We start from the raw sequence: 27,285 nt of genomic DNA on the forward strand, positions 1-27,285 counted from the left end.
GATGATCAATTTAATTGTTTTAACCTTCTGCCTAATTTTAAGTTGCTCATAGCTGTAATACTAACTGGTCTCTTTGTTTTGTTGTTATTGAAGAAATAGCACCAATCATGAAGAAAGCATTGAAAGCACTGAGGAGTAGAGTTGGACAATGATAAAATGAGGCTGTGTATTTGAAGCTTATTTGATGTGACTGTATGTATATTATGCTACAGTGAATGAAAGTAATGTCCATGTAAGCACTGTTCAATTTGCTTTAGTTAAAATAGTTCTGAAAAATTGCATGAGTGAATAATAAGCAATAAATACTGAAACCTCAGAGTCCTTTCATACTGCTGCATTCTTACTTGATTTGGAATAAGGTCAGTACACACTAATGACAAATCAGTTTATGTGAACCCTTATAGGTGATGTATTTATGAGTTTAAGCTGGTGAAGGGTCTGGGGCACAAGTTTTGTAAGAATGGCTGAGGGAAGGGGGTGATTTAGTGTGGAGAAAAGCAGGCTGAAGGGAAGACCTTATTGTTCTCTATGGGTACCTGAAAGGAAGTTGTACACAGGTTGATCTCTCCTCCCAAGTTACAGGACAAGAGAAAATGGCCTCAAATTGCAGAAGTGAAGGTTTAGATTGAATATTAGGAAAAATTTCACTGAAAGGGTTGTCATCATTGGAACAGGCTGCCCAGGGACGTGGCTGTGTTGTCATTCCTAGAGATTTTTAAAAGACGTGTTGATGTGGCATTTGAGGATTAGAGTGCTGGATTAACAGTTAGACATTGAGCCCAAACAATTCTGTGATTCTATGATTGTATGTAAGTGTGGAGATGAAAGAAAACGTGGAATACCCTGATCTGCTACTCTGAGTCTGTCATGAAGAGGCCTAGCTCAAAACCTCACAGCCAGTTGTCTTAAAGTAAGGAAGCTATTTGGTCATGCATGGCTGTCCTTTCAAGAGTTAGGGATTGCTGCAATTTGGGGTTGGTCTATGAATGGGTTTTGTTTTAGAAATGAGATTTCTTTGTAGTTTCTTTTTCTAAACCAGTTCATTTGCCTGAATTGTAAGCCTGACTTTGCCTTGAAGGCATGCCTTAGAAATGGAGGAGCTCTATCAAATGCACTCAGTAGTTGCAAGTAGGTCTCATTTCTTCCCTTGTACTTCCATAGGATTTGGCATTTTAGAACTCCTCATGAAGCACAGGGTAAGGTTGTCATGATACCTTTGAGTTGATGTCTCTTACTCAAAACACCTTATGTGTGAATTTCCTCATCCTACATGTTAGGTACTACAGGTAGATTACAAAAATACTGCTACTAAAAATGGCTTTTACAGCCATTAACTTAGTCACCCATACATAATACCTTGTGCAAATGCCTTGTTTATACAGGTGTGCTGTTGTGTTGTGGGTTTTTTCCTTGTGTTACAGTGGCAGTAAAAAGAAGGGAAGTTGAAAACATGCATGTTGAACTGGAAGTGCTGGGGGAAACTTTTGCTGTTTCTGGAATCAAAACATGCATTAACTAGTAGGAGAGGTAATGCAGCATCTGTCATACATACCTGAACAGTTCATCCCAGAAGCATTCTTTACAAGACTTAAATCTGGCTGAATGACCAATATACCACTCTTTGTTGCTAATCAGTTGGTGGCAGAAGCTAAACTCAGCTGAAGGTTTCTATCAAGTGTGGTATCCTTTTGTGTAAGAAAAGACAAAGTCATTGTTTTGGTTCTGGCATTTGAGAACACAGTTGTAGCCATCCAGAACAGATATAGATGATGAGAATATCCACTATGGAGTTTGAAGGATAAATAGTTGTTTTAACTAATAGAATTACATTGTTGATTGGCAATAACTTTTCCTATCCTTGACAATGGTAGTAGAGTTATGTGGAGGACAAATTTTACTTCAAGATTAGGTGACTTTAATTTTCTCTTCTCACTTTCTCTCACTTCAAAGGCTCTAGATATAGCTCTGGTAAGAGGTGTGCAGAGGGTGCTTGTGGGATCAGATTGTCATCCTGGCAATTTCTAATTTAGAAAATACAGTAGACAAGCAAGTCTCTTTACTATAAATTATTTAGTGCTACACACACTTTAGGGTAGGGTTTTCTTTTGCTCATGCTGTGGTCTGTTCCTATGGACTAATGCCTACATGAGGCTGCAGTATGCTGGGATGCTCTGGGAATGCATTTTTGTGAGGAATCTTGTTTTTGTGGTTTATGGTACAATAAACCACAACACTGGTTTATTGTATGGTACAACACTGCTTGATGGTACAATATAAATCAATTGTGGAGGCAAATTCAAAGCCATCTTCAAAGATATACCCTTTTAATCTGAACCAGAATGCTAATGTAGATGCTTCTGCAGTCTCCTGCCTATATACAGTTAGTTTAGTGTACAGGAATTATTGCTGGATATGTGTTCCTGGCATCTGACATACCTAACAGAACAGATGGTATTGGAGTATATTTGCCTGAGGTAGATGATTTCCCTTCTGGTGGATGGGTGAAGGATGTTTGGTTGGTTTTGTTGCATATTCCCCAGGCTGGCTGCCACATCTCATCAGAGGAGACCTCTGATCCTTCTTGGACAAGGGATTATTTTCACAGAAAGACTGAATGTTACAAGTGCACGATGGAGTTCTCTTCCCTAAAAACACATTGCAGCTCTGAGTCCTCCTGCAGTATCTCTGGAGCCTTTTATCCCAGCAGCATAATGCTTTTCCAGGTGATAAGCAACTTCCATATTAATTTATGGAAAATTAAATAAGTAATGGGAGAAAAATATGGGCACAAAAGGAATGCCCTGCTGTTGTGGAAAGGACCACAAATGTGTAATGTTTCTTTTCCTCTTGAGCTTTTTTCTTTCAAGTATAGAAACCACTTTCCACTTCCTGACAGTGTTTGTTTCATAGCCTTCAGGAACATTTTCCATCCTCTTAGTGGTTGGGCCCAAGAAGAAAGCTTGGCCTGACTGCTATACCACTTAAAAAGGAGGATGTCTGATGCTACCATCTAAACAGTCCCTGTGGCAGAAGGAAAACAGTTTTGAGGTGAAGTGTTTGATCTTATGAGACTCTGCTCAGAAGGCATGTGAATTCCATGAGTTAAGCTCTTCTTGGGGACCTTGTAGGCATTTAAATGTTAGCTTTAGTGTAGGGCTTGGCATGATCCTTCTAGAAGAGTTTGTAGACATCATTGTAGTGCCCCAAGCATGCTGTTGTCAATTGTTGCTGTTCAGGGATCAGTATCTGAGCTGCTGCTAAAGCAAGGCACAGCTGGGATCCCTGTGAGCAGGGAGGTTGTTACAGCTCTGAGCCTGATGCCATTGGCTGTGTGGTACCTGGGGATGTCTGAGGATTTCTGGTAGTCATAGGAGATGACCTCAGCAGAGGGAAAAGAAATCCCCTTGCACAATGCAGATCTCAGACTTGCCATCTGAAAGCTTGGCAAAAGGTCTGTGCCAAGGTTTAGTGTGGTGAAAAATGTTGATGCACTGATGGATAAGAAGACCATCCTTTATACACTGCTGTTGGGGAAAAAAACCAATCAAACAAAACACTACTTGACAAAACCCCAAATCACCCAGTGAGAGTTGCCTCGTTCTTTATTTATTTCCTTTCTTTGCCCTTCCTTTAAAGAGAGAAAAGATTTTTGAGTGGGTGATTGAAGGTCTTGGTTAGACAGCCTACTGTCCCCCTTTTCAGCCACTCCTACCATTGAACAGAGGTAAAATTTATCAAGATTGTTTTTCTGCAGTTGTAACTAGTTACTGCCAGTGAAGGAACAAGTCTCTCCTGGGTCACCACAGTGGCAGAAATGATCTTGGGTTTGTTTTATTTACAGGACAAATGTATTGTTTATTTTTTCTTTTTTTTCTCTCTCACTAATTTCCACATGAGCAATTCTTGCCTTCAGCCCCCAAAATATTTCCTTTTTGATCTGCTGAATTAGTTGGAGGAGAAAAAGAATGCTGTTGGGTTCTTCTGATCAATCGTATTTGATCCAGGGTAGGGGCTGGGTTCAGCATTTCTTGGTGTGATCATTTGCCTTGGGTTTTCAGTGGTCCCTGTTTTGGGTACCATTGTTCAGCAGTGACACCTTTCAGCAAAGTGCTGGAGTCACTCTGCAGTTGTGCTGCTTGACACAAGAATGGGAACAGATTGTTCTTCTTCCTGCTTAATGGAAGTGATGTGCAATGTATCTGCCTCCTCTCTTACAAATTCTGGTAAACATTTTTTAATGTGCTTTATTTGGTTTTCTGTTTTTCACACATGAGTTGCATCCTTACACAGCTGTCCCATCTTCTCCCGCTCTGAACTTTTTTCACAGAGCTGAATTATGTTTCATTCTGTGGTACAGAATTCTTTGTGCAAAGTCCGTTTGATTACAAGTCTTGGGCTGTTTTTAAAACTTCAACCCTAATTGTTAGCAAAAAAAGGGGCTCTGTCACTACACACATTATGGGGACAGAATTGCAGGCTTTTCAAAAGATAAATATAATATGTTGACAGTTCAGATCTAAACCAACAAAAAAGCAGATGAAGAACAAGCATTCCCAGATGTGTAAAGGAATGTACTAATCCCAGAAGACTTGAGGAGATTGTTTCCACAGATGGACATACCAAATCCAACTTTGTGATGGCCTGGAGATCAAACATCCTGGAATATGAAGTCTAACAGTCCTGTACCTACCCAATGTCCTCACCAGTGTGCCCTAGACAAAAATGATACTAGAAATGGAGCTTGGAAGTACTAGGTTTTCTAGAAGAAAATACATGATGAGACTGTCATAGTTTTTCAGAAATGAAGCATCAAAACCTCAGAAAATTGCCAATTTTTTAAAGGCATAAACATCTAGTTTTAGAATCCAAGTGTTTCTCCTAATTTCTGATGATAAAACTAATTCAAGTCAGAATAGTGCGGGAGGTTGCAGTTTTATTTTTTCCCCCTTCAAATTGCAAAATTTTAAAATTCCTGCTTTAAATGTGAAACCACAAAGTCATGAATGTAATCTTTGTAGCTTAAGCCCTAAATGGTGTGCTTGCTGTGGGAAGTGCTGGTGGAAGCTTTCAGCAGCATATGTTATGTGAACTCTGTTTACAGAGAAGTTCCCTCTTTTTATCCCTGGTGACAGACCTAAAAATGGCACTTGTTGAGGGACAGGACTGAACAACTCTGGAAAATCTTCTCTAGCTGTCCTCCTACAGAACTGTAAATAGGTATCCCAGCAGTAGACAAAGCTTTTTATGGCATCTCCAGGGCCTATCCCTTTGTGTTTATGGAATTGCTGAGGCTGCAGAAAGAGATGCTGCTTCAGAAGCAGGAAACTTAGCTGCTTAGGCAGAGATAAAGAGGAGCAAAGTACTGCTAGCCTCTGGAAGAACTGAGTCTAACCTGCAAGACTGGGAAAAAACTGCTGAGACCAGATTGGGAAGCAATATTCCCTCTTTTCAAGTTGCTGACCTCTCTGAGGGGCAAACATTGAAGCCCTCTTCCTTATACTATCTAGCTCAGTGAATTACATGAGTTTCTTTCACCAGACAAGGCACATTTGCTGCTTACAGCTCTTCACAATGCTTGGGGTTCTCAGCTTTTCTCTCCCACGGATGTGCTGTAGCTGGCTCTCTGCAAAATGCATTTTACCACAGATAACTTTGTGCTTTTTAATACTTTCAGACCTTTCAGATTAAAAGTTAGATAATTAGTCTGTCTCAAATTTTAGATAACCACTAAAGTAGTGTATTAAGCATCAGTATCGTGTTTGAGGTGTGCTGACAGCTGGGCTGTGGGCTTAGGTATTTAGAAAAGCATGGAGAGAATGAAATTTTTTAAAGAAGTCCCAAAGGCTTATGCACAAAGCAGCTTCTCCAGGTTTCCAGAAAGCCTGAGACTTGAGTTTGCTTCTGCAGCTGAGGGATGGAAGATCACAGGCCCTGACCAGAGGTAGCAATCCCTCTATAGATAAGGAGAAAAGTATTCTATGTGCCTCTGAAAAGGCAAAATTGATATACTGGGCACCTCACAACAAGGAGGTCTCTGTGCCACAAGGTTTTGTTGTGACCTGGATGTTGATCACCAGCTGATTAATTAGCTGGCATCATTTCAAATTCCTTTCTTGGGTAAGGTGCAAGATCCATCACTTGTCCTTGTTAAACTTCATATGGATGGTGATTGCCCAGCTGTCTGATTTGTCTGTGTTTCTCTGCAGGGCTTCTCTGTTCTCAAGGGAGTCAACGGCCCCCCTCAATTTAGTGTCACCTGCAAACTTGCTCAGTATCCCTTCCTGTCCTGCATCCAAGTCACTTATGAAGATGTGGAAGAGCACAGGGCCCAAGATGGAGCCCTGGAACTCCACCAGTGACAGGTCACCAGTCTCATGCCACCCCAGTCACTGTCACCCTTTGTGCCTGACCCATGAGCCAGTTGCTCACCCATCACATGTGTTTATTCAGCTGTGTGCTATTTTGTCCAGAAGGATCCTGTGAGAGACACTATCAAAAGCTTTGCTGAAATCCAAGATTACATCAACTGGCTTCCCTTGATCAGTTAGGTGGGCTACTTTGTTATAAAAGGAAATTAGGTTTGACCAGTAGGACTTTCCCTTTATGAAGCCATGCTGGCTGTGAGTGATGACTGTGTCATCCTTCAGGTGTTTTTCAATAACTTTCAGAATAATATTCTGCATAATTTTGCCAGTTATAGAAGATACACTGACAGGCCTGCTTTTCCTTAGTTTCCAAGTTCATCCTTCTTGCATTTTTTGAAAATTGGGCCAACATTTGCCAGCTTCCAGCCAGCTGGGGCCTTTCCAGATTTCCAAGACCATTCAAAAGTCATTGAGAAAGATCTTGTGATGACATCAGCCAGCTCTTTAAATATCCTTGGATGAGTTGTGTCAGGTCCCATAGACTTAGAGGGATCCAGGTGGAACAGCAGATCCCATGGACTTTCAGGGTTGACTGGGATCATAAAAGGTTTTAGTGGTCTTAAGAAGCAGTTAAAATTTAACATTCTCAGCAAGGTATGGGTCCCTAGAAGGGAAATGTCTGTGGTCTGTATTGAATGCCTTTTCCAGAAGTTTCCTCATCTGGAGAGCTGTAGTAAGCCTGTGTTTGGCTTACCTGCCAAACCTGTGTTTGCTCTGATGTTGGTTCAGCAACATGTTCATCATTACTGAGAGCTCCAGTCTCCTTGGCTTGCCTAGTGAGAGAAGTGTAGGAAAGAGTTTCCTCAAGAAAACCTTAGGGTTTGATTTACTATGAAGTTATTTAATCATTCAGTGTTATCAAAACTTTCAACACTCAGTGTATCTTGTTTCTCTATAATTTGTATCAAGATCTTTGTGGAAGAACTCATGCATAATTTATGAAGTGTTTTTCTAGATTGTTTAAATAAGACTGAGCTATATTTTGCATATAAGTCAGTGTTAAGCATTGAAAACATGGTATAATTTTCTAAAATTATGGCACTTACAGCACAGAAAGAATTTTTTCTGACGATTTAAAGGAAAAACCAAGGATGGAACAGACCATGTTTTTAGTGCTGCTGTGACTAGCAGCAGCTGTTTACATTCTTAGTTCTGGTGGTTAAAACCCACTGATATCTTTGACCTGCTCAGTGAGAAGACAGCCATTCTTTTTCACCAGTATTTTTCTCATTGCTCTGCAATAGGAAGCTTCATCTCTTATCCCTTGTTTATAATAATCTGCTGAATTATTTTGAGAATGCTTTTCTTCTAGGAGTGAATTCTCAAAAAATGACTATTTCCTATGGCACTACTGTTTCCCTTGGAGAGAAGACACTTTTCCTTGGGTGCTGACTGTCTTCCTGGATGCCCATCTAGTATTCCCTGCTTTCTGTCAGCGTGCTGATACTGGGGAAGTTACGGGTCTTACCTGTGGGGAGAGAGCAAAGAGCTGCCTTTTGCTTATTATGCTTATTAAACCTAAGTTTAAAGGTTATTCAGTCTTTTAAAGGTAGTTATTAGGGAACAGAATGTGGTAAGAATTTTGACAGCAAAAGGCTAACAGTGTCACCACAAGAGTGCAGTCCTGAGGGTGGTAAGGATTTGGGAGGGTGCTGTGCATCTCATCTCCTGTGCCCTTCTTGGAGCATGGCTCCTGTCATTGCTTGTCCATCCTTCGTGGTGGCTGCTCCATTGCCCAGGAAGGATTGTTACTGAGGGTTTCAAGTGCTGCAAAGAAGCTCTGAGAACCAGGTCGCTGATTCCTCCTGAAGCTGGGCACAGTTGGACTCTGTAACTCCTCTGGGCAATTATGGAAATTATTGTTTGGGTCATTTCCGCCTTAACCGCCCCTTTCCGAGAATGCTGGTGTGCAGCTTAGAGGGTTTATTTCCTCAAGACAGATGCCAAGCCACAAGCATGGAAAATCTGAATGATCTGGGAAACCTCTGAGAGGTCAAGAATAAGATAAAGTTTTTTCAGTCTGTCATCCAAAATGCTAGTGTAGCACTGTGCCTTGACAGCTCTCCCAGTAACACTGAGTAAGGAGAGTTTTGGTTCTACCTCTTTTTTTATCCAAAGCCTGCTGTGTCCTTACCTGCCCTCCCACCCCAACCTTCTGTGTTCACCCAGATCCTGCAGTCTTTGTGCCTCCTATTCTTATCATAATCCTTCCTCCTCCAGCTCCTGATGCCATATAGCAATGCTGCACAAAGAAATATCTCTGTGAGAAGCCCTAGGGTGTACTCTGCTTTCTCTTGTGTAGCACATGCTTTTCTTTTCTTATTTTTAGGGGTGTCACCATAGTTTAGCTCCAACATCAAAACCATTCCCTGTTCCTCATTATAGATAATTCCATAAATGTATTTCCAGTGGCATTTTTTATTTTTCATGACACTCCAACAGGAAATTAAAGCTTCCTAGTTTCAGAGATGCAGCTGTTCCTTGCTAATGTATTCAAAATAATCCCAAAAATGAGGATGTGTTTGCTGTCTTCAAGTGTTTGTTCATACTTTTCAATCTGCTAAATTTGTTTTCTTTGCACTTTGACTTGCTGATTTGTTGTTAAGTGTTCCTGAAAGCAGGTGCTTCAAATTCAGGTTTAGAAAGTAATTTCCTGTGCTTGAAAATGGGACTTTACAAAAAAGGGAGCTTTCTCTTTGCCCAAACCTGCCTTGCTCTGAGGTATTGCTTGTCTGCAGCTCTGCTTACAGCCTCAGATGATGAGTGGGCTGTCCCTCTTTGGAAGTCAATAGATAAACATGCTGTCCTGTGCTCACCTAACCCTGGCTCCTGTGCCTTTTGGCAGGTTTAAAAAAAGGCTGTTTTTTCCCTTGTTTTCACAGAGGAAGAACATTGTGCTATTTTATCTGAGACAGGATACTTCAAAGCAGTAGTAACTGTGTTGGTCTCTATACAAGACCACACATGGCTCTGGTGTCCTCAGCATAGCAGTCTGCAAAGACCAGAGAGCAATGTCTGTACTTGCATTTTTTGTAATTTAATCAGGTGTCACTTGTCCCTGTTAAATAAGAGGAAGACTTGCTGGAGGGAAGACTTCCTCAAATGCCTTGTAAGAGCATCATAATTTTCCATCTGGGCTATGCAAAATAAATCCTCTTGTCACACCAGTCCCTGTGGTCCAGCCTGGTGACAGGCAGCATGGCTGTGGCAGGCAGCAAACCTCCAGCTTTCATTCAGGAGGAGCCAGCAATTCACCTGAGTGTGCTGCTAATGGCCTGCCACTTTGCACTGCAGAAAATGAAGCACAAAAGGTTGATGGAGAGTGACATTAGTTTCAAGATATGCCATAAAGTGTCTGTGCACAAACTGTGAGGCCCACTGCTTCTCTTCATGGGGAGCTTCACTGTCCCTTTATACTCATCCTCTTTTTACCTGCTCTAAATAGAGCAGGTTGTTAGGTCATCTACAAATCTCTTGTTTGCATGAGATAAAGCTTACATCAAAATGGGTGTTTCAGAAAGTTAGAGAAACCCAGTGCTGCCAGGACAGAGAGGTGGTAATGCTTACCTTAGGGGAATGTTAACAGGAATCATCCACTGAAGTCCTCCAGACTCTGATTGGAAAGTAAATCTGAGTGGAGATGTTGACTTCAAACACGGCAGTGGATGGGCAGGGGAGGGCATGCAGATTGAACTTGGAAAAACTAATTTTCCATTGCTTGGACAATCCCTTCAGAAGCTGTTTTTTAAGCATCAGGGCAATATCCTATCTTTTTATTAATGCCTCTCTGGTGCCTGTGTTGGAGTGGAATGGGTGTTGGTGGATGAGTAGCTGTGCAAAGGCTGTTCCATAACCGGTCAGCAGGAGATAGCTGTGAAGCTGAACTATTTAAATCTGTGCTAATATGCAGCACTTGGGATTTATTCTAGAAAATTATGCTGGAACTTGAGCAACACAGGAATGGCAATATGCACTCAAACAGTCACATGATTTGCAATATTCACAGTCCATTAAGTCCAATAAAAAATCCACTATCATTAAAGTGGAAAACCAAAGGCCTGTGATATACATCTGTTATTTTTCAATATGTTAAGCGTAACTTTAATCCATTCAAAATTCAAAATTGTAAGCTAATCTGGTGAATGGATGAATCTTTTCAAAACACAGCATATGTTGCATCACTATTTTCAAACCTCACCAGGAAATGGCCAGGAATTCTCTCTTATATTTTTTGGGGATCTTTTACAGACAACTGGGTTAGATCCAGATCACTGGCTCAGGCTGATACAGACAAAATGACGATGTTTTAACATCCAGTTTGTGTTAAAGGAGAGTAGGGATTTATTTATTTATATTTTTACTCTGCAGAGGATGAGCCATAGGTGCTGCATAACTTTCTGAATGTTTTTAGCTGAAAAGAACAGCTTTCATACATTATGAAGTGGAAGTGGGAGGGAGAATTTAGTCACTTCCACAGACATCTACGGTTGATTCTTATTTCAATAATGGCTCTATAAACTTTGTACTACTGGAAAAATCAAAATACATATTTGCTGTTGTTTTTTTACTTACCATACTTACACTTTTTCTCCCTGAAGTGGAAAGGATGACAAAATTTTTGCCTTTATGCCTCTCAGATGAAAACAGGCACTATGAAAGCAAATTAGACACATGAGCGGGAAGTAATGTGGTTGTTTTGTCATTTTTCAGCCTGCGTACAGTGAGGTTTCTGTCTGATGGGCTGGTGAAAGGAATGCAAGGATGAGTTGTTTGTCACTGTGTAATCTGTCAATATATAATTTGTCAACATATAATCTAAAGCAGCCTCTGGAGAAATAAGTGCATGCTTTGTGGTTGCACTCATAATGAATTCAATGAAATGCAGATACCTTGTGTAAAGCCCGGATAATCTAGCCATAAAACTATGCTAATTGAAAAGATCTTTCTCATTTCAGGATGAAGTTCTTGTCAGCTGGCAGGGGCTCTATGTAAAAAACATGTGTCAGTGCTGTTGAAGGAAGGAAAGGACCTTCCAGTATTGGTATTCAGTTGTTTTGCCAGTTTCAGCACAGGTTGCAACACCTCTCAGAGTTCCAAGCCACTTTTTCCCCACCTGTCCCTGCCTGCTGTCTGTAATTTAGGTGTGCCTTATGAGCTCCTCTGTGAAGTTTATGTAATTAAAATAACCTTTGTGGAGGAACAAAGAGCAATTCAGTTTGACTGGGAACCTTGACTTGACTTTGCTTAGTGCACTGGTTTTCTCAACACAATGTAAAATCAAGCAGCTGAGTATGACACTAATGGTCCAGAAAATATGCAAGATACTAGAGACACAGAACAATAAGAGTAATGGGGAGAAAAATAACCTGAATTTCTCACTCATGCTCTTTGCTTCCACATTCCAACGCAGAAGCTTATATGCTGTTAGCCAACAGGCATGGCCTCCCCACATACCACCTATCATACAGGAACTTTTTAATTTAGGGTCCAGAAATCCATGGTGGGATTCTCATTCTACTCTTCATAAGTCCCAAGCTAGAGAAGAGAAATGTGTTACAATTCTAAAGAGTCAGTCTGTGTGTCCTAGTTTAGGACAAATTAGGAGGAAATCTCCAAAAGGGAGCCCCCCAAAGCAGAACAAACCTCCAACCACCCCTCCCCCAACACCGGGTTCGGGAAGGAATTCCTCGGAGGAGCAAAGTGGAAAACAAAACCTATTTATTTACAAGTAACAAAAAGAACACTCCCCAACACAAGAAAAGAAAAGGGACCAGACTGTGTTGTGAGGGCGCCGAGCTTCTGTCGCAGGCTTCGGGTGTCCTGGAGCTCTCAGGCCAGATCCGGAGCCGGTCCAGTATCTTCAGGGGAGGGTAAGAAAGAGAGAACAAAAGAAAAGGGAAAAAAGAAAAAAAAAAACCAGCGCAAAAAAGCAGAAAACAAGCAAGCAAGCAAGCAAGCAAGCAAGCTAGCCAAGCCAAGCAGCAAAAGCCCAAAGCAAAAAAGTGCCTGGGCACACACACCCCCCCCCCCCCTTCCCCATCCGGCCACAGCAAGACGGCCGGGGGGGGGGGAAGGCACAGCTGCCAGACACAACACACGATATTGGGATAAAGGCTGAAGGCTGTCACCCCACGGCACTGTGAACACTACAGCTCTCCTTCAAAGAAAGTAAATTCCAGGTACTTCCCAGCACACTTTTTGCTCACCGTTTTATTTTTATGAGCTCTAAATATATGAAAATGAAATGAAAAAGCTGTAAAATTTTCAAGTCTAAGATAGAACAATGTGAACTGATCAAAACTGGCATTGATACAGTCTCTCTTTCCTCTTGCTGTATGCTCCTGGCACCTTCTTTACACCAAGCTGAGTGTTTTTCTGACTAAGCTGCGAGCCAAATTGGTAAAAATAGACTCCCAAACTGCTGACCAAACATTTCCTCTCCTTTCTTCAATCAGATCTAATGCTCATGTACTATATACTGTGTTGATTCAGCATTCAAAACCAATGAAATAAAGAGCTGGTCTGTTTCTTTGTATTTCTCATACCGGTTTGGTTTCCCACAAGGATCAGCAAGCTTGCTCTTACCCCACAGCTGTGACCAATACACAGGAGAGCTTGAGGAAGGGGAGGCAAAGGAGAAGAGCTTTTGTTGTCGTTGTTGTTAGTAGAAGCCTAACTAGAGATGTTTAGGCTTAAGAGTGGTTCAGGATACTCAAAATTGACCTGAAGCCCTCTGAGAAATGGTCTGGCCTGTGCTTGGCTGCAAGAGCACTGGCAAAGTGTGAAAGAGTTGTCTTGCTGGGGAGTTTCAGGGCTAAACCATCTGTTTTGCTGATCACAGTTCTGGGTTCAGTTTCTGACATAGTGTAGAAGCCTAAAGCAACTCACTGTGTAAGTGGTTTAAGCTTAGACTGAAAGTGTGGCCTCAGAGTCTAAAAACGTGCAACTGATAAAAAGCATATTGAATTGGTACTTGTCCCATGGAATTGGGGACTGAAGTAGTTCAGAGAGCAGATTCAGCTACTGATGATGGCTGGATTGGATTCCAGTTGCATCAGCTTGCATGAACTGTCTATAATGTGCCTGCATGAGCATCAGTGCTGGCTGACACAGCAGAGAGAGCAGGGGAGAGGAGGAAAAGGCCATAGCATCATAGGCTTAAATTGCAATGACATTTTGTGCTGGAGGTTACATCTGTCCAGGTGGGGAGACTTAATCAGTGCAACTACAATCAGCCTAGACCAGAAAAAAGAAGTGGGAGCAGAAGGTGGAGACTGCACCATGCACTCCATGTTGAAATGGATTGGTGGAGGGTGGGAGGAGGTCTGGGGTGCTCTTTTCCTCTCTGTTTTTAAGCACTTGGCTTTGCTGGTTCAGAGGTATGATTTGTATGAAGCACTACCTGAAAAATCTTCTGGGGCATGTAGATACAGTCCAGAGTGACATTTGTTCAAATCAGCTTTTGAGGAAGGTAAGCGTTTTTCTTCTTGTTGGCCTTACCCAGCTCATCCTGGAAACTCAGCACAGTTTTGCAATTCTGAGCTGTGACATTCATTTCCAAATGAAATTCAGTTCCTAATGTTGGGTGAGATGTTTCTTATAGCAGACAGTGATATTATACATGTTATACAGGCCATTCCCTAGGGGAATTCATGGCCTGCAAATGTGCAAAAGCTCTGGTGGCCCATTTTCTTTAGATGTTACTTTACTTTTTTTCATATTTTCATTCTGCTTCTTCTATGTTCTGTACAAGGCACAACATTCTTGCCCTAGAATGTGATATTGTTGACTCACGTGTTACTGCACTTTCATGGCAGGAAAGCATGAATTTGATCTATCATTATTTTAGTTCTTCTCCTACTCTGTGCATTTAGAATTTAGATTAATTACTGCAACTATTATTGTAATATAGGAACTAGGTGTAAATATTCAAATTGGTACTTCTAAGGCTAAATTACTAAAAGCAAGGTGTACAACACTTGCTGTACAGATTGGTTCCAAAGGGACTGGCTAGGTGCTGAGGGTTTCTAAAACTCCCAGCCATGTTTACTCTCTGCTGGTAAATAAGAGACCTAGAGACCAAACTAGAAACATGATGGGACTTGGAAACTTGCATTTTATGAAATTGTTTTTACTTTTTTGTTTGTTTTTTTCAATGTAAATATCAGCACAAGCCTATGATGACAGGGAAGCAGAGAAAGAAAGGTGAAACAATCTGTTCTCGGTATTGCTGAGTTATTGGAGCTTGCCTCAGTTTGTCACAACCATGAGCCCTGTAATTAAATAGAATTCATTCCAGCACAGAGGATTTCTGTAAAAGTCTTTGCTCCACACACACCTATTTCAGGTCTCTGTGAAGGGCAGAAGTTTGGCATAACTGGTGAGGTTCTACCCCAGACATAAATCCTTGATGAAAATCCCAGTTATAACATTCAGCCACTGGATGTCCTCATTTTCAAAGGTCTGCAAAGGTTGATCAGCTGGAAAGCCACGTGTTGTTGACAGTTTGCAGAGCATTGCATAAAAATATTCTTGCATAAAAATATTCTGTGTGTATTGGTGTTGCTAAACTCCAAGCTTACCACCCATGTAGCAATGGAATCAGTTTCACTTATCAAGATAATTGAACTACTACTGGATAGAGAACATGTATTCTCAAATTTCTCTTTCTTTTCTGTTATTTTCTTGTTTTTTGGGGGGCTTTTTAAATGACTTAACAGTAATTTATGTAACACTTTGCTTTGCAGGACTTGCATTCCTAAACACTGAGAAGTACACTACATTTCTTCCTTTTTCCAGTGCTACCTTTGCTGGAATTTACTGTAGTTTTTACTGTGACTTTGGACAGCTGGTTTGGTTTTTAAAGTTCCTGTGAATTCTCTAGGGCACATCCCTTTGCTTACCAGAGTCCTGATTGCCTGATCCCACAAAGACTTTGCCAGGGTTGGGTAATCACATTGTCCGTGTAGCTACACCTGCCCAGAGAGCTTAACTTTGCTTCCTCTCAGAATCATGGAATGGTTTGGATTGGAAGCAACCTCAAAGATCATCTAGTTCCAATGCCCCTGCCATGGACAGGCACACCTTTCACTCCACCAGGCTGCTCAGAGCCCCATCCAACCTGGCCTGCTTTCTCCTGCAGCTCATGAGCCATCATCACCCATCTTTCCTGGGCTGCAGGCATTTCTCAGCCCAAACTTCCCCTGCAGCTAAAGCTCTCATCCAGCCTCCTCATTCTTGCAGCTCTAACAGCATCATCCTCATTGCCAAACATTCCTGTCTTCTGATTATGATTTTACATTGCGTGTCAGACATCCTCCAACAACTCATAAAAATCTGAGCTGGCAGAAAGATTGACAATGGCCTGTCTGTAGTGTGTGTGGGCTTCTTGTTTGTTCATGAAATGTGGAAAAGCATTCATGAAAATCTGTATTGCTGATGTTTTCAGTTTGAAATTGCAAGGAAAAAAGGTCTACTTCTCTTATCTTTCTGCCTTTTATTTATTTAATTTAAGCTGTTCTTAAACCACATTCTACCAAAGCAGCAGCTTGTACTTGCTTTATAAACAAATTATAATTTGTTTGAAATTGTGAAAGCAGGTTTTACTGTGAGTGGAAGACAAACTCAGAAAAAAAATTAAGGCTAGGCTTCTTTCCTTCATTAGGGAAACTGACCTTCTGGTATTAATGGATACACTTACATTAGATACCTACCCTTCATGTACCAGTTTTGTTCTTACCAGGCTGGTGCCTAAGGCACATCTCCAGCAGGAGTCAGCCTCTGTAGCTGCTGAAGTCTCTCCTAAGATGACTGATGCCAGCTATGCATTTATTTATCTCCTCACTCAGTAGTTCAGCACCAAGTGAATGCTTCAGAAAAAGAGATGTACATGTTATGTTTCCACACACTGTTCTGCAGGACTGGTAGATGCTCATGGAAAGTTGCTCACCCCCTTTGCATTCTTTCATGCAGACTGTAGAAAGGGAGTCGTGCCCAGGGCTGCTCAGGTGAGCAGAAACCTGGGGTGCTCCTGATAGGAGTCTCAGTCCTGGAATTTGCTCCAGCTAACTAACTGTGGTGATTTCTGGCCTCTGGAACAAGAGTTCATAAATTTCTTTCAAAATTCTTGTGAAAGATTCAGAAGATGGAAGACAGAAGAAAACACCATGGGCAGATCTGGATGACACAATTCTTGTCACAATTCTTCTGTTACCTTAATCCCAAGTATGTGCTTATGTTTCCATAATGGGGAGAAGAGCCAAGGGTGGTAGGAGCAGATGGCTCTGCAGATACAGTGAGGAGCAAAGAGCAGCTTCTGAAGGAGATGGATGTTGCAGGGCTTCTCCCACCCCAGAGCTGCCAGCAGCTGAGGAGCCAGGAAATGGTTGACTGGAAATGAGCTCTCTCCACTCTTGGAGGCTAACTTGGCTGTGGGAGTGAATCAGAAGTCATTTCCCTGCCCTAGAAATTGTGATACTCTGAAATTTGCTCACGTAAAGCTAAATGATTATGTCTCAGAAAACACAGCTTCTAAACTGTGGAACTGTAGGAACTGGTGACAGTCTGCAGACAGCTCAGCCTTCTCCCTCTAGGCGAAGACTTATTGATCCCTTTTTGTCATTCTGAAGGGCATTGTGGGCCATGCAAGCAGTGGTGGCAAAAACAGGTGAAGAAGAAATGAGATTGGAGGCCAACACCTAAGCACTGAGGTTGGACACTTCCACTTTTCCCTCTGGTGCTCATGGTCATCCCTGGAAAGCTGAAGCCTCTGTGATTTTGCAGGGATCTACCTACTCTTTCCTCTTGTGGCTTTTGAAGAGCTCTTTGGAAAATGTCAGGTGCTGCTTTTAGGGATTGTAAAACTGGAGATTTAACTTGGAGAGATGAAAAGAGATTAAAGGTTTTGCAAGCACCAAACCCTAGATTTACAGCAAACACAGAGGATTTTGCTTCCTCAGGACAAAAGCCCTGATGCGGCTCAAAATCAATAATTGATCTATTTCCATTTACAGATACATCTGCATTCATTCAGGCTAGGAAACCTTAGTCCTGGGTGCAAATTTTCCTTTTAAGCAGCTTGTACTCAGGCTGCCTACATATGTATCTGTTCATCAAGTGGGCAACACTTAGTCCCTTCTAGAAATGAGCCAGGGACATTTTTTTCTACAGGAAGCCAAGAGTAGGACTGTCAAGACAGATGGAAGCTGCTGAACTGTTACACAGCTTGTTAGGGAAGTGCAGAGGCCTTTAAAGCTGAGGCTGCAGCCAGGATTTACCTCTTGAGAAATGGCAGCAATCCCCAAAGTAAGTAGTTTGCATGGGCTACAAATCTGCCTCAAAATAAGCAGCATGGATGCAGCCAGTAAGGCTGAACTCCAAATAAACCCTTTTTATTTCAGCTGTAATATGGGATGATACAAACATAGTGTGACTCTCCCTTGTTTGGTGCTCTGTGTCCCAGATCCCTGACTCTGCAACCACTTCAAGTTGTGGGTCACACATCTATAGACCACCTCTAGGTAAAAATTCCTGCTATGTTCACAAGAGATATGTGAGGAATTTTGGTTTTGCTTCAGCTGGTTAATGAACCAGTGTTTTGCTCCAGCTGGATGCTTAATGCAGCACCTGGGCAGCACGACGCAGTCCATGGGGGATTTGTGGGATTTTTAGCTGCTAAATACTAGGCTTGTTACATGCACATGCTGCTGGCCTTTGTGAACTGTTTGGTTTTTTTTTTCCCAAAGGAATCTTGGACAAGTTTCATGATTGTGGCACCAAAAGGCCCATTGGTGGCAGGAGGCTGAGCTTGCTGCTTTCTGGTAAAAAGGCTCTTTTTTGTCCAAAGCAAATGGTCACAGCAGCAAAACCACTGTGCATCTTTTCAAGATACACATAGTGTATTGTCTGCTAAGTGTATTCTTAGAACCAGATGATCATTTCAGCTGAAACTTTGTTAAAATACCTGAATCTGAGCCAGACATGTAAGGCAGAAGACTTTGTCCTGACAGCTGGAGTTTGGGGAGGTTGCAAGCAAGTAGAAACTAGATTTTACAGAAGGAAGTGCTGGGCTAGCTAATGATGGAGATTATAATCTCCTTGCATTGCTCCTGATGACAGAAGGACAAAAGGTGCCCTTCTGCTTCCTAGGGAGGATTCCAGATTAAAGAAAGGGCCTTTGTTTTTGGTGAGGGGGATTTTGGCTGAGGAAAGTTAGCAGGTAAGCCAAGATAGGAAACCTGCAGCAGCTTGGCATTGTGTGTGAGGTAGAAGCTGCCTATTTGGTGCTGAGTGTACCTCCAGGAGCTAGAAAGGGCAACATGCTTTTGGTTTTGGCTTTATTTATAGCTGTTGTGTACTCTCAGCTTCCCTCTTTTCAAATTCCAGCCCTGAGATCAATTAAAAATACAGCATAAAGCTTCCCACCTTCCAGAAAATAAATGATGTGATCTCATGGTGGTCCTGTAGGAGATGCACAGAGTTGAAGTGGGAGATTGAAAAGAATCAAGGAAAAACTGCATCATACAGCTATATCTGTATTAGGGCCAACATCTTTATCCTGGGATCAGATTCCTGCTGAGATTTTGCTTGAGGGCAGCTTGTCCTTCCTGCTGGGAAGAGAACACAGGGTGAGCCACAAGATGACCATGGCTGTGTTGGGAAAGTTGGAGGAAAAGTGACATACAGGAAAGGGGGCCCTGGCTGTGCTCTGTTTCTTGGGGGTGGCCCATGACCTAGCAGCACTTCTATCTGGAGACAACCCCATCTGTACAGCTCTTAAACCTGAGAGCACTGATGTATCTGGACAGCCTAAACCAAGGAAGCCCATGGTAGGGAGTGGGAGATGAGAAGTCAAGTCCCTGCCACAAGCAAGGAGCCTGGCGCCATGCACAGCAAAGTGGTATGGACAGCTGGGCTGCAAAATTACAGCCAAAATTACAAGCTGCTGCTTGCCAACTGTGTGGCTGAAGGGGCATGCCAGAGCAGAGTGAGTTTCCCTCTCACCCCTGTCTGGCCTCCTGTCAGCCTACGCCTCTGTGCAGTGCCTGGACAAAGCACTAAAAACTGGAAATAGAAATACAGAATTAAAAACTGGAGTAAAATGTCCAGGCCCAGGGTCTGTGTTTCAGTGATGGTTGGAAAACTGGTGGGTATAGTAGAGGTGGCCTTTGAGTCCTAGTAAAATATCAGTATTGTACTTGAATATCTGTATATAGGGCTTACCCCAGTAGGTCCCAGTTGTTCTTGATGGGCTGCAGCTGTGGCTAGTAAAGATAACTGGGATAAAAGGGGGTGGGTTGGCCAGTCAGGGAGAGCCTTGGAGGAGCCCTGACTAAGAAGGAATCACATGTAGAAGGAGGAGTCTGTGCTATGAAGATCTGCAGCCATAAGAAAACACTGAGAGAAGGTATGGGACTCTAGAAATCTAATAACAACAGTATGGGACTCTAGAAATATGAATACAACAGGTAGGCATTTCACAATTAAAGCTGAGCAGTATCCACAGTGGGTGGGGTGCTTCCATGCCAGGATTCCCACAATGGGCAAAACAAGCTGTTTATTGCACCTCTGGTGTCAGCTGGAAGAAGCCTATTTCTTGAAGCACTATGCTATTCTGGTCCACATATTTTCAAGTAATCTCATTTCACATTTGCAGTCATCTCAGATCTTCTCACAATCAAATTAATTTCAATATTTTCTTCCAACATAAAACAGTCCTAACTGAGCACATGGTACCTTGGAAAACCTCTTCTCTCATAAAATGAGCAAGGAGAGGCAGAGCAGTTCTCTGTGGTGGGATATGCAGTGACCATCTAGCTGAGCTTCTGGGCTGATGGAAGTTCCTTGCAGTGAGGAGTTTGCTGAGGGGTCACACTCCAGCTTACTTTGCTTTCCATTCACTCCTCCTGTTTGCCTGCAGAGCTTTGGAGGTGCATGCATGGACTTCCTAGTTCACCACTGTATCTCTGTTTGCCAAGTGTTTACTTGACCTAAATTCTTTTGAAAACCATCATTTGTGACAACTTAGCACAGGCTCTACAGAACTGGGTAGCTGATTAATAAGCCCTGTGAACTGGATTCACAAGCTCTGACATTTTATCAACAGTACAAGCAGGGTTTTTTTTAAATTTTATTTTATTAATTTTTTAATGCTACTGATTTCTTAAACTATATTTTTTTCTAACTGTAAGATTGACCTGTTGTATATTTATCTGAAATTGTTAGTTCACCTTTCAGTCCTCAGCATAACATCTCTCCAGAAAGGGATTTAATTCTGAAGACAGTTGTGATTCTTACTGAGTAGTTACATCATACCAGGTAAACTCACTGGATTTGGAGGTCTGCTTTTAATGCCAGTTGTAACTGGGATATGATTAATGGCAGAAATATATTTTACCTGGTGCAGTGGCTTACTATACTTTTTCCATTTGGTATTCCAAATAATTACTGTTATATTTTATTTGTCCTTGGTCTAATTCCTTAAATAAGCAACTTTCACAGTTCAGTTCCTCTTTCTTCGAGGAGAAGTGTCAGAAATTTCTTCATCTTTTTCCTGAAGATAAGTAACACTTTTATAACATGATATTTTATAACTTCAATGAATTTTACCACAGATTATTTTTTTAATTTAAGTACAGCTTTCCAGTTAACATGCATTTATATGAGTAATATAGGAAATTAGTGAAGGGTGGACTTAACATTAAACTTGCATTTCTGAATGCTAAATATGGAATTGTGTGTATGCAATTGTTGATAATACCCCATTTGAATTGGACATTGAATTCCCTTTCAGCTGAGAGGAAGAAAATAAGAAACCACATATATAAAAGCCAAGGTTAAAAAAAAAATACAAGCCAGTCAAAATACTCTTGGTTGCAGTAAAATTTACATTAGCCCTGGTACTAGCTGCTTCTTCCTCCTCTCCATAAAACACGCTCCAGGTCCACCAATGAGTCCACCAAATGATGGGCTGTAAGAATGCTCCTGATATGGGTTCTTGAAGTGCTGTTCCTTGTCACCACCCTGGCACTGGTGGGAACCACCAGCTCAGCTTCCCCCAGGGAGATGTGATCTCCTGACCCTCGTGATGCTGGAAGCCCACGGGAAGCTGAGGGTCTCTGATCATTCGGATAGTAGAGGTCATGAAATGATGATGAGATTTAATGGCCACCCAAATCCTCAGGCTGGGCTGATGGGCAGCAGGGTGACTGACCTACCTTGTGCTTGTATCTGCCTTTTTACTTCATGCCAAGTCCAGCAGTGTGGTGGTTTCTGCTGGCCATAGGAAATTGAGCACCGAACTACATCCGGTCAAGGATTATTTAGTTACATCATGGTGTTGATATGAAAAAATAAACATAGACCTGAATGCATGTCTCTACTTGCTCTCTTTGTGGTGGTTGAAGAAGCAAAATTTTTTGTGCAAAGTTGTATAGAACCATTTCAAAACAGCAAAAACTTGAAAAAATGGTTGGGACCCAGAATCTACCCATCAGCTGCCATAGCCAGCCCAGCAACTGGGAGGGGGAAAAAAATAAGGAAAAAGCCCATCCCGGCTGCCAGACTGTCTTTTCCTTATTTGCATGAACACATTATTAATTCTTCTGGCCAAAGAAGATGAGGGGTGTCAGCCCTTGAAACTTGGTGTGAAATATGAAACTACTGGATACAATTCAACCACATATGACTGGCCACTCCTTACAAACCAAACTGAAGCAAGAAGGATTAAACCAAAGTAATACCTCATGTGATTACAGCTCATTGTGTTCAAATAAAAGCTGACGTTAACATGAATGATTTGTTTGGTGGTGGGGGTGGAGAGGATAGGAGATGCTACAACTTCTGCTCACAGTGATTGCTATTTATAACTCTGTAAAACCACAGTGAACGTGTTAAATGCGCTGCCACAAGCGTGTGCTGCTTCAGCTTGATATTATGTCTAGAATAATTCATTGTGGCTCTTAGCCCTGCCTTTGTACTAGTAATACATTATGTGATCCTGTATCAGTTATTCTAGGCATGCGAAAACCTTGTAGATGTGGTGGTACCTGTGATGATTAAACCATAATTTGTGACTGTAGCTGTGTAATCGGTGTGGGAACGCTTTACAGTCACATCTACCTGCTGTTTTTACAGCCCTCCTCTAAACAATTTACATAGAAACGAAGAACAAATGAGACCAGAGTCCTCAGCCAGCAAAACTGAGCAAAGAGAAGTATGTCAGTGCTAATTACCTCCAGCACCCTGCTGGGACTGCCTTCAGCAGCTCTGCAGGCTGTCATACAGTGGGTTCAGTAGTATTCCTGTTTAATTTGCTCAGAGATGCTGGGGAAGTAATCTATCAGTAGAAATTCCGTGCTAGTTGAATTATTTTTTCCCCAAAACTAGTCCTGTTAGCTATAGTACTTGGGTCTTTCTGGCTTCATACTTTTCTTGTTTTGCCCTGGATTCTCTGTGCTATGTAACCATATCTCTTTATAGCAAGGCTTAGAAATCTGGGGGAAGGAAGAAATCCTGAATGCAGAAAGAGACTTCAGCAACTTGGCCTGCTTTATTTTAATTTTACCAGTGTGGGTTTTTTTCTTGGGGGGTGGGGGTTTGCATTTTTTTAGTATTCATTGTACTTTTCCTAGTGCTAAGTAGATTTTGAACTATGAGCTTTATGAATTACTTAAACTATGCTGATGCAAAATCTATTTCTATCCATTCTTTGTTTTCTCTATATCCCACTATGTACATTACTATTACATTCTGATTATTCTGAGTATTACTGCTTTCCTAGTAGTAGCACTAACCTCCTCTGCACTCACTCAAGCCCATGGATATCCTTTCTCTAGGCCTTTTTATAAGAATCTCAACTTGAAACTTGATGTTCTTGCTTGAATTGCCTTTGGACGAGCCAGAAAGCAATTCTGTCTGAGCTGTGCTGAGAAGGGAGAGTTACAGCATGACCTTGCTCTTGCTTCTTTCAAATCATAACTTCCAGGAACACTCCTGAGATCAGTCCAGCCTTATCTTTATTTCACATTTCATTGTCTGAGTTCTTTGTAAGTCACAGAAACCTAATTTTTTGTTCAGGATCACTCAGGATGATGGTATCTAGTAAGAGAAATTGAGATTTTCAGCACTGAAGCTCTTGGCTATATGCCCAGACCAGGCTGGAGTGACTGAAGGATGGCTCTTTGTTTGATGGACTTAAGACATTAATTTTTTTGGTCATGACCAGTCTCCCAGGTTTCAACTATGAAGTGACTGTGTGCATAACTGGTACCCCGGGTGTCATTCCCAACAGAGGGTCCTGGAAGCACTGAGCTGTTCAGCTGGGTGATCTCTTGCAGCTCTACTGGCAGTGCCACGCAGGAGAGTTTGCTCACCTCCTGCTGTGTATGGCTTGCAAATAACCGGCTGCAGCCTTTGTTAATGAGCACCTTAACACCATTTATTGGGGGCAACAGTGACTGTCCCAAACCCTGATGTGGGCTCCCTGATCACAGTGTGAATAGCAGGAAGATATGTGAACTGTGATCTCACATGAGAGCAGACTTCATCTGTTCCCCTCTGAATCAGAGCTGGTAGAAGTCTGACCTTGTCTGCACAAGACTGAAGAAAGCGGTCGGCTGGGAGAGAAGCACAAAGCTGCTCCCCACACTCATTTACTCCTCCTGCAGAAGAGGTACTGGCTCTACCTCTCTTATGAAATGGCAGCTGGAGCCAGGTAATCCTCCTGCAGGACTGTGAGACCAGCACAACTTAATTCCTTCTGCATGTGAGCCCCACCTTGGCTTGCTGTGGAAATGTGTAATGCAGCAGGACTGCTTCAATGAGAGAGGGCAACACTGCTCTGACCCCCCAGGGGCACAGTGCCCCAAGTAATAAGGTTGTCAGGTATGTGTTAGTATGAATCCTGGCAACGTGCTGTCCTCCCTTCTCACAACTTGCATGCCTGGCTATAGCTTCTAGTTACTGTATTGTATCACAATTCTGTTTTCTCACCCTTTTTTCAAGACCTCTCCCACCAAAACTTGTCCCAATATGAATGTCTTCTTCATTTAGAGAAGGTTTTTTATTGCTGCTATTTCCTAGTGCAGAAGAACACAGATACCAGTAACTTATTACACTGACCAAAGCTGAACAAATTTGCTTGCTTGGGATGTTGCTTTCTACAGTGAGAATACTATTTTCTCAAGAATGGTACTGGTTTGCCTTTTGACTTCCTCAGTGACCGTTTCCACACCATAGCTTCAGGCTGTACTTTCACCTCTGCAGTGGGCCAGGGGCACTAACACTGATTTAATGTCCTAAGCTTCCAAGGATTTTATCAAAATTCTGCGACACTAGCTGGCCAACGCAGAGAAAGGAAAGATCTTTATCCTTGTATTGAGAGTCAGCTGGTGAAGGCAGATCTCATAAATAAGTATTAAGCTTTCTTGCAATCACTCTGTCCCCCCCGGACTCCCTGAGACTCATGAGAAGCGTGTAAATTTTGACTCATTCTTCATTAAAGTACACAGACTCACCCGATTGTCAGTCACCCTCCTGTTACTGCCTAGACTTGTCACAGTGAGGCCTAGTCATGAGACACATGACAGCATCTGCAGAAGTGACATCTCATGTCAGGTTTTGTGTCCATGTCATGGAAGAAAGGTTTAAGCTGTTTACAAGCATCTGAGACAATCAGTGTAGTGCTGGGATCTGAAGTCCTCTTTGTCTGGAGGACATGCTGGGCATTTCTCCCAAATGGCACAAAGGATGGTAGGACAGAGAGCAGTGTAAGATGGTGAGGGATCTTGACTGTTGTCAGATTCAGCTGATTCTGGACAATGTGGATGCTTCCAGACAAGCAGAAGATGGACACAAGGTCCTGAGGTGCCACTGACCAGTCTGTTTTTTAGAGCTGGAGTTCAGGAGGCAATGCGTTCATCCTTCTGTTCAGCAATTAAGCAAGTCACATTGTTCTCCAGTTTGAAACGCTTTGATTTATCCCATCTCCATGATGTAGTCCTTTGTAGTACTGCATGTCCTAGGCAAACTGGGGGTAGTCAGCAGTAGCCCTCCCTTGTTCATGTGCCCTGCTGCATGGCTCCTCTGTAGTCTCACTTCTTCAGAGGGTACCCTAGGAACAGAGGCACTGAGGTCGCTGAATTTAGGCAAAGCAGTCTTGGCAGCAAATCTGCTGTTGGTCACAGAGGCTTGTGAGCAGTTTAAACCTTATATCTGCCTCAGTATTTGTTCAGTTGATCTCTGCTGAGCCTCCACATTCCCTGCATCTGGTTCAATACCTTCGGTGTCAAATCTTGGATTGGATCTGCCATGAGAAGATTGATTTTCCTAACCTGGCTCCTCTGCCTGGAATCAGGGAGGACCAGTTTCACCAGCAGCTGCAAGAAGTGCATCTGAAGTGCCTGGCTGGGACCCACTAATTGTGACAGAGATGGTCCTCATCTCCACCTCTGAAATCTGCTGGGCAGCTTCCTGCATCCCTGTCTGCCAATCTCTGCCAGAGTGCAACAATGGTTTGATTGGTTGGTTTGATTTCTCCTGCTGAAGTTATCTAATCTCCTGCTGTGGAGCTGGGAAAGTTCAGGAGTGCTGGTGTGTGCCTGCCCTGTTTCTGAGCACATGTGAACCCATTTATGAATGCTCTTTTGTAATTACTGAATATATTGATGGAAGGAAGAAACAATTGGTTCTGACAGCTATTTTAAAAGGATATTTAAGAAAAAGATATATAAGATATATAAGAAAAAGTTAACATTTTAAAAGTTTCTTGTTTTGTAGGTCTGCAAAGAATAACAGTATGTAAGTACCTAAGATGTTTTTAAAACTAAAAAATAGGCAGATCACTCCAATTCCCACAGAAATTTAACAAGTGCAGCTTGCAGGATTTATCAGCTGATTTAAGAAGAACCCAACAATAAATACATTGCAACTTTGTAAGATTAAGTATTGTTGGTACCATGCAGGGATTGAAGAACAGAGACAATTACAATAAACTCCCTCTCCCCTATTCCTATATCTGCACCCAATTATAATTATGCAAGAAATTAGCAATATTTCAAGAACAGTGCTGATGTTAACTCCCTCTTTTCAAAAGTATTTTGTATTGCTGTGTAGATTACAAAATTGCTATTATGCAACCAGAAAAACGAGATCCTTTAGACTGTTTTGCCATCAGAGCTCAGGAGCACATCGCCCCACTCGCAGGGCTGGGGAGTGGGACTGCCGGAGCCCAGAGCCGGCGGACGTGGGCAGAGAACTGCGGGAATATTTGTCTTTGTTAACCCTTGTGACCTAACGATTGCCCTTTTGAAAGGGAATTTTAAACCCCCATATTTCAGAAAGCCTTGAGTATAGTATATATTTCTTTCTCTTTTTTTATTTTTTTTTTTTTAATGTTAGACCAATGCAGTTTGAGAGGGAAAACATTATTCACGGCCAGGTACCTAGAGTGCGTTCCATGCATTTTATTGTGTTACTTTCTAGACAGAGTTCCAACAATTGAAAAGAAACTGTGAGCGTGGTCTGCGCACGCTCCTGCTCGGTGTTCCCGGGCGCTTCAGGTAGGGATCGGCATGTCCCAGAGTGGGTACAATGAGCGTCCCGAACCGCTCCCCAGCACTCCCGGGGATTGCGGCCGCCGCCCGCCTCGCGGGGCGCTGGCCGAGCCCCCCGGGGCGGCTGCGGGCCCGGCCCTGCGGGGGAGCCGCGCCCCGCCAGTCCCCGGCGCGGAGGGGCGCGGTGCGAGCCCCACTGCCGGGCAGCAAGCTACGCTTCCAGCCGGGGGAAGCTCCGTGCCGGCGCCGCTTTTCTTTCCCTTGGCAGAAAGTTGTGCGGCCGCCCGCCCCCGGCTGCCCGGGGCGAG

General features: G+C 42.5%; 1 protein-coding gene across 1 annotated transcript in view; it reads left to right on the forward strand.

Moving 5' to 3' along the window:
* LOC102069941 (elongin-A) overlaps positions 1–26,755 on the forward strand; it is a 43,550-nt gene extending 16,795 nt beyond the window's left edge. Inside the window, exon 11 of the mRNA XM_014266288.3 lies at positions 94–26,755. Coding sequence (XP_014121763.2) covers positions 94–152 — 59 coding nt within the window. The 3' untranslated portion in view covers positions 153–26,755. The remainder of the gene's footprint in view (positions 1–93) is intronic.
* Positions 26,756–27,285: the final 530 nt, after the last annotated feature.

This window comes from Zonotrichia albicollis, chromosome 3 (assembly GCF_047830755.1).
Source record: "Zonotrichia albicollis isolate bZonAlb1 chromosome 3, bZonAlb1.hap1, whole genome shotgun sequence".
In the NCBI taxonomy this organism is placed as follows: domain Eukaryota; kingdom Metazoa; phylum Chordata; class Aves; order Passeriformes; family Passerellidae; genus Zonotrichia; species Zonotrichia albicollis.